This window comes from Hemitrygon akajei, chromosome 8, assembly GCF_048418815.1.
Source record: "Hemitrygon akajei chromosome 8, sHemAka1.3, whole genome shotgun sequence".
In the NCBI taxonomy this organism is placed as follows: Eukaryota; Metazoa; Chordata; class Chondrichthyes; order Myliobatiformes; family Dasyatidae; genus Hemitrygon; species Hemitrygon akajei.
The window spans coordinates 124,205,111-124,217,942 of NC_133131.1; the positions used below are offsets into that span (position 1 = coordinate 124,205,111).

The 12,832-nt window shown below is 41.2% G+C and overlaps 1 protein-coding gene across 1 annotated transcript in view; it reads left to right on the plus strand.

Annotated features, from left to right (window-relative positions):
• Positions 1 to 12,832, plus strand: part of itga8 (integrin, alpha 8) — a 249,612-nt gene that overhangs the window by 124,734 nt on the left and 112,046 nt on the right. Inside the window, exons 16-18 of the mRNA XM_073054528.1 lie at positions 1,246 to 1,301; positions 2,832 to 2,983; positions 7,419 to 7,550. Coding sequence (XP_072910629.1) covers positions 1,246 to 1,301; positions 2,832 to 2,983; positions 7,419 to 7,550 — 340 coding nt within the window. The remainder of the gene's footprint in view (positions 1 to 1,245; positions 1,302 to 2,831; positions 2,984 to 7,418; positions 7,551 to 12,832) is intronic.

The following is a 12,832-nucleotide window of genomic DNA, read 5'->3' on the forward strand; positions in this document are numbered from 1 at the left end:
TGGGAGTTGAAAACTGTCATTGGCTCTTAATATTGGCTCCAAATTTCCCTTTTAACAACTGAAGAAGAAAATCAAAGGGCAGGAGATGCTGGGAGTCTGAAATGAAAACAAACAATGCTGGAAGCATGTGGCTGGTCAGGCAGCATCTGTGGAAGGAGAAAGATTTCAGGTTGAAGATCTCTGTTTATCTTCCCACAAAACAAAAGATCATGGTTTCTATTGCATTTTGCTGGATCATTTCAGGAATAAACCAAAACATCCACACAGCCCAGCTCTGTGTCTTTATGTTGTATTGAATCGTTCTGTTTCAAAATTGCCTCTGCTTATTTCTCTCTCTCCAAGAAATATACAACTACTCTCGTATGTAAAACATTCCATTTAATATGTCTGTACAGGGAACATTTGTATAAACCTCTCTGCATTCCCTTGTGACTATGTAATATATTACACACATTCATAATTTTGTACAGTTAGTTTAAATAACCTCTCAATCTCTTTCATTAAAATATAATAACAGTCTCTTATGACTATAGCACTTCAGCCCTGACAACATTGTTGGAAATCTCCCTCCATTCTCTCTAGCGCAAACACTTCCTTTAATGTGACCAGGACTGAATGCAATATTCGAGCTGGCTCTCACTGTTTTATGTAGTTTCAGCATGACCTCCCACTTCTGTATTCCCATGGCTGGCCAACATGTCTTAATCCTCTATTCACTCGTCCTGCTAGCTTCAAAGATGTGTAGATTTGTGGTTATTGTAAAACCCGTTGTTTAGCAAAAATTAAATCATATCAGGTCATTAATTATTTTACTTTTGTACCGGCTTTAACTTTCCCTGTCATGTTGAGTAGTCAACTACCTCATAAGTACCTTAAACTTTGTGCAGTTACATGCGATGTCTTGTGGTGAGATAGTTAACGCAAAGCTTCTTGAAGACCAAGGCACCTCAGACTCCATTGATTTCAGTTCCCGTGTGATGCCCGAAATTTGTTTCTAATTTCCTCCTTAATAATGATGAATATTGATGGTCTCATTGTTATTTCTGCCACAAAATAGACAGATTTGTCCATTAGCCTGGAAGCTCCATTCATCATAAGTGCACCTCAACTTGTCCTCCAGAGCATTCAGAATAGACTTCTGGAATGTTCAGCAGTCTGCTTGCACATACTGAAGTTCATATAGAAGAGGGATTATAATATGAGGAAAGGGGTATATTGACCTTTACTCTCCTTTTCAATTTACAGCTTCACTGTGAAGGTTTCTGCAGCTGTGTCGGGCCATGGCATCCCGAACATAGTAGGTGAGCACTGGACAAGTCTGTGTACTGAAACACAATGACAAAACTGACCCATTCATGGTGTAAGCTACACTTTTAGTTTGAGTCAGGTCAAGCTGACGGTTAAATGCCCACCTGCTGGTACCACTGTTTCACTGTGCTCAATCCGCAATTTGCCTCCTGTAAGGTGTCTGCAGTTCATAGTTACCTCTCGTGGCATCACCAATGTCAGTGCTCTGGAGGCTTTGCTGTGTGGGCATTGTGCAAAGTTCATGGCAGCCGGGCCTCGGGTAATGCAAACTCAGGCCCTGTTCACCCACGCCATCCCAGTGGCCTTCTGACAGCTCATGCAGTCAAAAACCTTCACTAAATAGTGCTGATTGCGACCACCTCTAAGCATCACAGAATAGTAAAAAGAATAAAAATATTTGTAAATAACTTCCAAAAGTTTAAAATCCATTTTTAGAATACGGCTTACGATAAAGTTATTTTAAAATACTCCTATGTAATTGTGAGATACAAATATGTCGAAACAGGAGAAAGCAAAGCAGACAGCACAATGCAATATGTGTGGCAGTGCTGGACGCGCCAGCCTGTGGTTGGCACAAAGCTGATGGTTCTAATCTGGCATTTCAGCCCAGTCGCAGGCTCCATCTCTGAACTCAATGCTGAGTCGGGGAGGGTGTGGCAGGGGATGAGAGGCTGGCACCTGATCTTGAAACATTTTGTACTTCTACAGTCAGCACATCACAAGAACTAGCTTCCCCACTCTTTTCTCCGTTGACACTTCTTGCTGCCTCAGTATCGCACTCAGAATAATCAAAGACCCACCCCGCACATTTTCCCTTCTCCTTTCCCATCGGGCAGACGATGCAAAAGTCTGAAAGCCCGTACCAGTAGGCTCAAGGAAAGCATCTATCCCGTTATCAGACTCTTAAACTGACCTCTTGTATGATAAGATGACCTCTTGACCTCATCCTCTACCTCATTTTGATCTAGTATTTTGTCATCTACCTGCACTACATTTTACACTTTATGCTGCATTGTTATTGTTTTACCTTGTTCTAGCTCAATGCACTGTGTAATGATCTGATCTGTATGAACAGTATGCAAGACAAGGTTTTCACTGCTTCTCAGTACATGTGACAATAGTAAATCGGCACCAATAGGAACACTACATTGGGCAGATTTTGAAGTTTGATCCACACACTTCAGCAAACCAGCACTACAGTAGTTAACACAAAGTACACTGCAGATGCTGTGGTCAAAAGCTGGATGAACTCAGCAGGTCGGGCAGCATGCGTTGAAATGAGCAGTCAATGTTTCGGGCCGAGACCCTTCGTCAGGACAGTAGTTAAACCCCCTATTCCTATGATTTATGTCTAGACCTTTATCTGAGTTTTTCAACTTGTTTGACTGTATATGTTGTAGAATGGACCTGAACCTATTTTACTAATGGCTTTTAAAACATATCTGAATAATAAAAATGTTACAATCTATGTATAGCTTGTGAAACTAACTTAATAAACTTTAAATTTTTTTTCTTTTCCCAAGTTCTGAATGCTACCCTTCAGCTTGACAAACTGAAGCAAAAAGGAGTTGAGAGAACGCTGTTCTTTAATTATCACCGGCCACAGCACACTTTCCAGTTAGTCCTCAGCAAAATGGAACAATTCACCCACCAGGAATTTGTCGTTTATCTTACAGTAAGTACCTACCTAAACAGTGTTCAGCCCAAAGGTTTCCTGTGGGTGGGGTACTTAGCTGACAAACTACTCAAAGCTTTAAGTTATTTTTTAATAGTGTCATGAAGTCATAGACCACAGCAGAGAAACAAACCCTTTGGCCCATCTAGTCATGGTGGGCTATTATTCTGCCTAGTCCCATTGACTTGCATCAGGACCATAACCCACCATACTCCTCCCATCCATGCACCTGTCCAAATTTCTCTTAAAAACGGAAAATGAATCTGTATCCACCCACTTCCACTGGTAGCTCTCACCACTCTCCGAGTGAAGATGTTCCCAATCATGTTCCCTTCAACATTTCACATTTCACCCTTAACCTATGACCTCTAGTTCAATTCTCACCCAACCACAGTAGAAAAGGCCTGGTTATTTTTACCCTCTCTATACGCCTCATAATTATGTATATAAATTTTCCCTTCATTTTCCTGCACTTCATGGAATAAAGTCTGAACCTATTCAACCTTTCCCTGTAACTCAGGTCTTCAAGTCCTGGCAACATCCTTGTAAATTTTCTCTGTGCTCTTTCAACCTTATTGATATCTTTCCGGTAGTTGGGTGACCAGAACTGCACACAATACTTCAAATTTAGCCTCACCAACATCTTGTACAATGTCGACATAACTTCCTAACTCCTGTACTCAATACTCTGATTTAGTAAGGCCAATGTTCCATCTCTCATTGTTCCAGGTGGCCCAGATCCAACCTTTTATAGTTTTCCCTTCTGTCCACTATGCCCCCATCTTTTGTCACCTACAGATTTGCTGATCCAGTTTACTACATTATCATCCAGATCATTAATCACAAGCTTTCAGTCAGAGAGGCAATCTTCTGCTATCACTGTCTGACTTCCCCCGTGAAGCCAATGTCTCATCCAATTTACTACCTCATCCTGAATGCCTAGCGACAGATTCTTCTTGACCAACCTTTTGTGCGGAACTTGTCAAAGGACCTGACCTTTACTGCTGTTTTGCCTCACTTTTATAGACTCTGTGTTCATTTCCTGAGTAAATACAGATGCAAAAAATCCATTTAAGATCTCCCCCAACTCATTCGCCTCTGTGCATAGATGACCACTCTGATCTCCAAGAGGACCAATTTTGTCCATTTTATTTGAAGACATTTGCTGCTTGTAGGAGATACTGTATGAATGCAAGGCTTTGATTACTGCCTGGTATCTCATACATTGGGCTTAATTTTATGGACATGCACCCATTGAACAAAAAGTTTCCCAAACATAATCATCTCTACTTGGCTTATCAAGCTAACTTTGAAAACCTCCAAGAAGCAAATCTTCAGGAAGCAAAAGGTTTAGAAGGGAGTGTGAGGAGGAACATTTTCATCCAGTGGGTGGTTGGAGTTGGAAACACACTGCCTGACAGGGTGGTGAAGGCAAAGCCACATACAGCATATAATTTGATGAGGACCTGAATTGTCAACGTTCAGAATGCAATGGATCAAGTGCTGGTAAAAGAGATTAGGATAGGCGGATACTCAGCGGACAAGATGGGCCGAATGGCCTATGTTTGTAGTATATAACTCTAAAAGCCCTATCTGTGACTCCCTTTTCCTACGTTCTGAGCTCTAATTTTCAGCCATGCAAACAAAAGCAAAAGCAAGAGAAGATTGGTTGTTAGGCACTTTTTGGTTAACCTTTGGAAATCAGGAATGCTGAATGGGAGAATTATGTATGTGCAAACCTCCTCAGTGCATTTTAATGGATCTTAGACATCATGAGAACCACTTCTAGTTAATCTGTCCCTGCCCAGCACTACACATGTACGTCTGCAGCAGTGGTCACTTTACCATTTTATATCATGCAATGTGGTAACTAGTATAGGATTTTTTTTCTCTCTGGCCCTATTTAAAGATTACTGCCTGCTATGTCAAAGGTCATCTGCTGTGGGTAAATACTGAATTAATTGTGGCAGGTTTTGTAAAGTTTCTGTGAATTAGAAGCCATAGATGTTGCAGATATTCCTTGTGTATCAGTACAGAAGCAGTCTATAGCCAGCAGAATTACTCAATAGCCTTCACATGTCCCTGGCCATCCTATGTTTGGTTGGTGTCTGGAGTACTGAGAGGGGATAAATCTAAAGAAAAATACATCTTGAAAACAAATTATTCTTATCTTTCAAGCTGACAAAGTGTATTTTTCAATCATTTTTGATGAATCAGGACTGTAATAAATGTAATTTATCAAGGAAGAAAATTAAACGTTAGTGTGTAAGTTTGGGTGGAATTATGATATACAGTAGCTCAAACAATGAAGCAATTATTTTAATATGATGAGCACATTTTTATCAGGAATTCACACTCATCGCATTTATATTGGAAATTAGCTTTTCATTATGCAAGAATGTATTGGTATGAAATAACTTCCTCACTGAAGGCAAGGCTGAAAAGGACATTAGGAATGCTTGTAGGCTATTTGTGAATGTATAATACAGTGACTGACTTGACATCAATAATGGATTATAGAAGATCATCTGTGAGTATGTAAACTTCACTATTATGTATAAACGTATTCATGTATAAACCTGATTTGAGATTAAAATAAGAAAGTAATTTGAGGGGATTGCAGTGATGCGACAATGATTAAGCTTCAGGTTACTTTACAAGTTCAAGATTAAGTTTATTTTCATTCACCCCTGCACATATATACAGCTGAACACATTGCTCCTCTGGGTCCAAGGTGCAAAACACAGTGCATGTCGTCGCACATGGACGGCGCATGTAGTCACATACGGTACATGTAGTTACAATCCAGCACATACAGTCACAAAATAATAGCACAAGACCCTGAGTGGCAGGTTGGCATAAAGTGTGAGATGCATGATTGTGTAAGGCAGTATAATGTTGCTGGCACTATTATAGTTAAATAAACAGTCATATACATAGGTGAAATAGCAGCAATAGAAAATGAAAAGTGAAAGAAGGATGAGAATATTTGTGTGCGGGGAGGGTGACAGGACATTCTTACATGGTGTACATGTGTGCTGGGTGGCAGCAGGATGTTAGAAGGATAACAGTCTGGAGGAAGAAGCTGTTAACCAGCCTGACTTTTCTGGTTCTTGAGCTGCGATACCTTCTGCCTGATGACAGGAGGTCGAAGAGATTGTGGGAAGGATGGTAGGGGTCTTTGACAACGGCCTTATATTTATTATAGGAGGTTTTCTTTAGCCAGTTGTCTGTAATGGTATCATTATGTGGTGGGCTGGGAGTGAAACTGGAGTGGGAATGCTGTCCAGCCAACACTACAATATTTCAAAGGCTATAATTCAATGACTCAACTTTTAATAAAGAATATCCTCTCTTGCATTATTTTCCATTATTTCAGCACATGGAATATTCTGTTTGAAGAATTAGTCTAGGATTGTGAAAAAATTAATTCAGTCAGTTCTTGGCTACTTCCTTTTTTAAGGCAAGCATACTGTGAGCCTTTGTGTCATTTGTTTTATGATGGAGTTGTGGAGGAAGTTCCTTTGCCAGAATGTAAAGTGATAATTTTTCAGTTATCAGTCCCAGCCCAGGCTTCTTTATAAATTGCCCGTATCATCCATTGGAGCCAGTGGTGAAGGGATATAGCAAACCCTCGGAGGCTATTCTTCCTTCAGAGATCTGGAGCAGCAGTCTCAGCGGTGTTAGTCATACACAACAATGCTTAATTAAGCATGGCATTGCATTCTTCTTTGCTGCATCATGTTAGATTGCAATCATCCTTTGTTGGCACTGCATGAAAACCCATGTGTGGGTCACCGCAGAGTAACCGGCTGACACGCTACTACTCAAAAATAATTGCTGAACATTTCAGAAGTTTCTGTGATATAGCACCAATTAATAGTCAGTTTTCTATTCATTTCAACATGCAGTTGAAATAAGGTGGGAAGGTAGTCTTTGATGAAATACTAGGTTCTGCAATGGTTCCAGAGGACTGCAAAATTGTAAATGTCACTCCTCCTTTTAAGAAAGGAGAAAGACTAAAGACAGGAAATTATGGGCCAGCTGGCCTGACTTCAGTGGTTGGTAAGATGCTGGAGTCCAATATTAAGGATGGTGTTTCCATTAGAGGGTGGGGAATCTGGAATTCATTGCCACAGATGGATGTGGAGGCTAAATCTTTGGGTATATTTGAAGTAGAGGCTGTCGATTAGTAAGGGCATCAAAGGTTATAGGGAGAAGGCAGGAGAATGAGGAAAAATAAAGTATTCATGATTGACTGGTGGAGCAAATCTGATGAGTGGAATGGCTTAATTCTTCTCCTTGGACTTGTGATCCTAAATATATTTTAATACAGATATTACATATTGATGTTTAGAAACAAGAAAATTGTATTTGTCACCAATTTGGTGATATCTATGTTAATTTAAGTGTTGTTTCTATTAATTTCTTTCAGGATGAAAAAGACTTTCGGGATAAATTAACACCAATTACTGTGAGCTTAAATTACAGTTTGGATGAATCTCGTCGTTCAAATGATCTTAAACCAATAATTAACTACTACAGTGAAACATTCCTTCAGAAACAGGTGAGGGCAAACATTTATTATTTAGTTTAATCTCTTTGAAGATATATTGTCGGCTACATGTAAAGCTGCGTGGTAGTCTTTTTTTTGTCTATTTTTATAATTGACATAGGTTTTAAAATATAGAGGCAAATTTAAAAATATCACTGGCAAGGAATTGTGAAGACCTTATTAATTGTAAAAATATGTTTTATCCTGGGGAGAAGAATGAAAATGAAAACTAAATGTCAACAGCAATGCATAAGCGGATGAGCTTAGTCTGTGGATCAGTACTTGGAGCTATGATGTTGTGGCCAATACAGAGACTTGGATGGCTCAGGGGCAGGAATGGTTATTTCGAGCGCCAGGCTATAGATGTTTCAGAAAGGACAGGAAGGGAGGCAAAAGAGGTGGGGGCTTGGCACTGTTGATCAGAGATAGTGTCACGGCTGCAGAAAAGGAGGAAATCATGGAGGGATTGTCTACTGGGTCTCTGTGGGTGAAAATTAGAAACAGGAAGGGGTCAATAACTCTACTAGGTGTTTTTTATAGGCTGCCCAATAGTAACAGGGACATTGAGGAGCAAATAGAGAGACAGATTCTGGAAAGGTGTAATAATAACAGGGTTAAATCATGGTGGGAGATTTTAATTTCCCAAATATTAATTGGCATCTCCTTAGAGCAAAAGGTTCAGATGGGGTGGTGTTTGTTAGGTGTGTTTAGGAAGGTTTCCTGACACAATATGTAGATAAGCCTACAAGAGGAGAGGCTATACTTAATCTGTTTTTTGGGAAATGAACCTGGTCAGGTGTTAGGTCTCTCAGTGGGAGAGCATTTTGGAGATAGTGATCACAATTCTATCTTATTACTATAGCATTGGAGAGGGATAGGAACAGACAAATTAGGAAAGTGTTTAATTGGAGTAAGGGGAAATATGAAGCTATCAGGCAGGAACTTGGAAGCATAAATTGGGAACAGATGTTCTCAGGGAAATGTACGGCAGCAATGTGGCAAATGTTTAGGGGATATTTGCGTGGCATTCTGCATAGGTACGTTCCAGTGAGATAGGGAAAGGATGGTAGGGTACAGGAACCGTGGTGTACAAAGGCTGTTGAAAATCTAGTCAAGAAGAAAAGAAAAGCTTATGAAAGGTTCAAAGAAGTAGGTAATGATAGAGATTTAGAAGATTATAAGGCTAGCAGGAAGGAGTTTAAGAATGAAATTAGGAGAGACAGAAGGGGCCATGAAAAGGCCTTGGTGAGCAGGATTAAAGAAAACCCCAAGGCATTCTACAAGTATGTGAAGATCAAGAGGATAAGACGTAAGAGAACAGGACCAATCAAGTGTGACAGTATTCATTATGGAAAAGGATCTTGGCAATTGTAGGGATGACTTACAGTGGATTGAAAAGGTTGAGCATATAGACATTAAGAAAGAGGATGTGCTGGAGCTTTTGGAAAGCATCAACTTGGATAAGTAACTGGGACTGGATGAGATGTACCCCAGGCTACTGTGGGAGGTGAGGGAGGAGATTGCTGAGCCTCTGGTGATGATCTTTGCATCATCAGTGGGGACAGAAGAGGTTCCGGAGGATTGGAGGGTTGTGGATGTTGTTCCCTTATTCAAGAAATGGAGTAGAGATAGCCTGGGGAATTATAGATCAGTGAGTCTTACCTCACTGGTTGGTAAGTTTATGGAGAAGATCCTGAGAGGCAGGATTTATGAATATTTGGAGAGACATAACATGATTAGGAATAGTCAGCAGGGCTTTATCGAAGGCAAGTTGTACCTTACAAGCCTAATTGAATTTTTTGAGGATGTGACTAAACACATCGATGAAGGTAGAGCAGTAGATGCAGTGTATATAGATTTCAGCAAGACATTTGATAAGGTACCCCATGCAAGGCTTATTGAGAAATTAAGGAGGCATGGGATCAAAGGGGACCTTGCTTTGTGGATCTAGAATTGGTCATATTCTGCATGGAGGTCGGTGACCAGTGGTGTGCCTCAAGGATCTGTTCTGGGACACCTTCTCTTTGTGATTTTTATAAATGACCTGGATGAGAAAGTGGAAGGACAGGTTAGTAAATTTGCTGATGACACAGAGGTTGGGGGTGATGTGGATAGTGTGGCGGGCTGTCAGAAGTTACAGCGGAACATCAATAGGATGCAAAACTGGGCTGAGAAGTGGCAAATGGCATTCAACCCAGACAAGTGTGAGGTGGTTTATTTTGGGAGGTCAAGTATGATGACAGAATATAGTATTAATGGTAAGACTCTTGGCAGTGTGGAGGATGAGAGAGATCTTGGGGTCCGAGTCCATAGGACGCTCAAAGCTGCTACGCAGGTTGACTCTGGTTAAGAAGGCATACGGTGCATTGGCCTTCATCAATTGTGGGATTAAGTTTAAGAACCGAGAGGTGATGTTACAGCTTTACAGGACACTGGTTAGACCCCACTTGGAGTACTGTGCTCAGTTCTAGTCACCTCACTACAGGACGGATGTGGAAACCATAGAAAGGGTGCAGAGGAGATTTACAAGGATGTCGCCTGGATTGGGGAGCATGCCTTACGAGAAAAAGTTGAGTCAACTTGGCCTTTTCTCCTTGGAGCGACAGAGGATGAGAGGTGACCTGATAGAGGTGTACAAGATGATGAGAGGCATTCATCGTGTGGATAGTCAGAGGCTTTTTCCCAGGGCTGAAATGGCTATCACAAGAGGGCACGGTTTTAAGGTACTTGGAAGTAGGTACAGAGTAGATGTCAGTGGTAAGTTTTTTACACAGAGAGTGGTGAGTCTGTGGAATGGCTGTCGGCGGCAGTGGTGGAGGCGGATACAATAGGGTCTTTTAAAAAATCTCCTGGATAGGTACATGGAGCTTAGTAAAATAGATGGCTAAGGGTAACCCTGGGTTATTTCTAACCTAAGTACATGTTCGGCACAGCATTGTGGGTTGAAGGGCCTGTATTGTGTTGTAATTTTTCTATGTTTCTATAAGTCATTTCAGGAGAATTAATGTTTACAGTTATAAGCACATATCAATTAATAATGTATTTGAATTGAGAAAAATATGGCCACATTCCCTATCATTAACCTGATTTCTACTGGCAATCTTTAAAAGAAAGTGGATAATTGCATTTAACAGTTGAAAATGCAGCTAGGATTTTACAGTATTGTATCAGTATAATTTGAAATAATTTAGTTTGTATTTTGACAGTAGAGTTGTGTACCTTTAGCAAAGTCCTTAAAAATTGGTTGATTAATTAATGTTCATTAGTAATAATGCAATAATGCATTGCATCTGACTACATTCCAACTTGATGGGAATTCAGACTTGAACAATTAAACTCACTGTATCATTGTCGGCAAGCAGGGTGCTCATAGATTTTGTCTGTAGATAATTTCCAAGAGACAGAGGCCCCTGTAATTTCACTTCCTGGAATTCATCATTTGTGGCTCCACAGAGACTTGTGAATACCACCTATGTTCTAATTTCTTGTACTGTGCTTCCAAGTAAATGCTAACTGCAGTTCTGCAGTTGGGAAATGTTTCCACAAATATGCCGTGTGAGGTTTGCAATTGCAGTGAGTCCCTTGGTATTGTTAGCTATGTAACAATAATCAGCTACATTTTGCATTCAATTAAGGGAGAACCTAAGTAATAATTGTGAACAATTTTATCTAAATCAGCCTTTCTCAACCTTTTTGTCCTGGAAGAACCCTTGAAATAATTTTCAGGTCTCGGAAACCCAGCGTAAAAGTTATTCTATCTACAGCTCACAGTGCATTAGCGTGATCAGTGAATTCTAGATATAATAATCCAAAAATAATTGTCAATGCTCCTTAGAGTAGAGAATGGTTTTTTAGCCAACCTTTCTTATAAAAAAAAACAGGTAGTTAAGCTTTCGTTATTTGGTCTTGGTTGTCCATTGTACATTCCAGGCAGGATGGCAGATATGGCAGTGGAATGCTCCTCCTGTAGGATGTGGGAATTCATGGAACCTGATGGTCTCCCCGATGACTACATCTGTGGGAAGTGCAGCCAACTCTAGCCCCTGAAAGAGCACATTAAGGATAATGTGGGAGGCAGTACAATTGATAGATGTGACTTTTGAGCAGGTGGCTACACCCAGAGTGCAGAGTTGCGGGAGTAGATGGGTGAACACCGAGAGAGGTGAAGGGAGAAAGCAGTCAGTGCAGGGTCCATTCCCCTCAGCAACAGGTAGACCCATTTGGATACTCCTGAGTGGGGTGACCTGTCTGGGCAAGGCAGCAGCAGCCAGACCAATAGCACTGCGGTCAGCTCTGAGCCTCAGAAGGGTAGGGTGAAATCAGATGGAGTAATAGTCATAGGGCACTTGATAGATAGGGGGACAGATAGGAGATTCTACGGCAGCAAAAGAGACACCAGGATAGTGTGCTGCCTCCTGGGTGCTGGGGTCCAGGATGTCTCTGAGCAGTTGCAAAATATTCTTGAAGAGGAGGGTGAGCAGCCGGAGGTTGTGGTACATATTGGTACTGATGACATAGGCAGAAGAGGGTTAGAGGTCCTGCACAGTAAGTTTAAGGAGTTGGGAAGATGGCTGAAGAGCAGGAGCGTAGATCAATATGTGGAACTGTGATGTTGTGGCCATTACAGGGACTTGGATGACTCAGGTCAGGAATGGCTGCTGAGTGTGCTTGGTAACCTCCAGATTACTCCCAGTGCCAAGAGCTAGTGACCGTCAGAACAGGAAGATAGCACAGACGAACGAGTGGCTGAGGAGATGGTGCAGAGGGCAGGCTTTCAAGTTCTTGGATCATTGGAAGCATTTCTGGGGAAGGGGTGACCTGTAAGAGTGGGACAGGTTGCATCTGAACTGGAGGGGATCCGATACTCTAGCAGGGAGGTTTGCTAATGCTATTGGGGAGGGTTTAAACTCGATTTGCAGGGGGGTGGGAACCGAAGTGAAGAGGCAGAGATGGCGCACAAGTAGTGACAGCTTGTAAGGAGTTTGTGAAGAAGGATAGGCAGATGAGAGTGCAGGATGCTCTCAGCCAGATGGTTTGAGATGTGTCTATTTTAATGCAAGGAGTATCATAAACAAGGCGGATGAACTTAGTGTGTAGATCAATATGTGGAACTATGATGTTGTGGCCATTACAGGGACTTGGATGTTTCAGGACAAGAATGGCTGCTGAATGTGCTGGGCTTTAGATGTTTCTAAAAGGACAGGGATGGAGGTAAAAGAGGTGGGTGCATGGCATTGCTAATCAGGGACAGTATCCTGGCTACAGAAAATGAGGAAGACATGGAGGGATTGTCT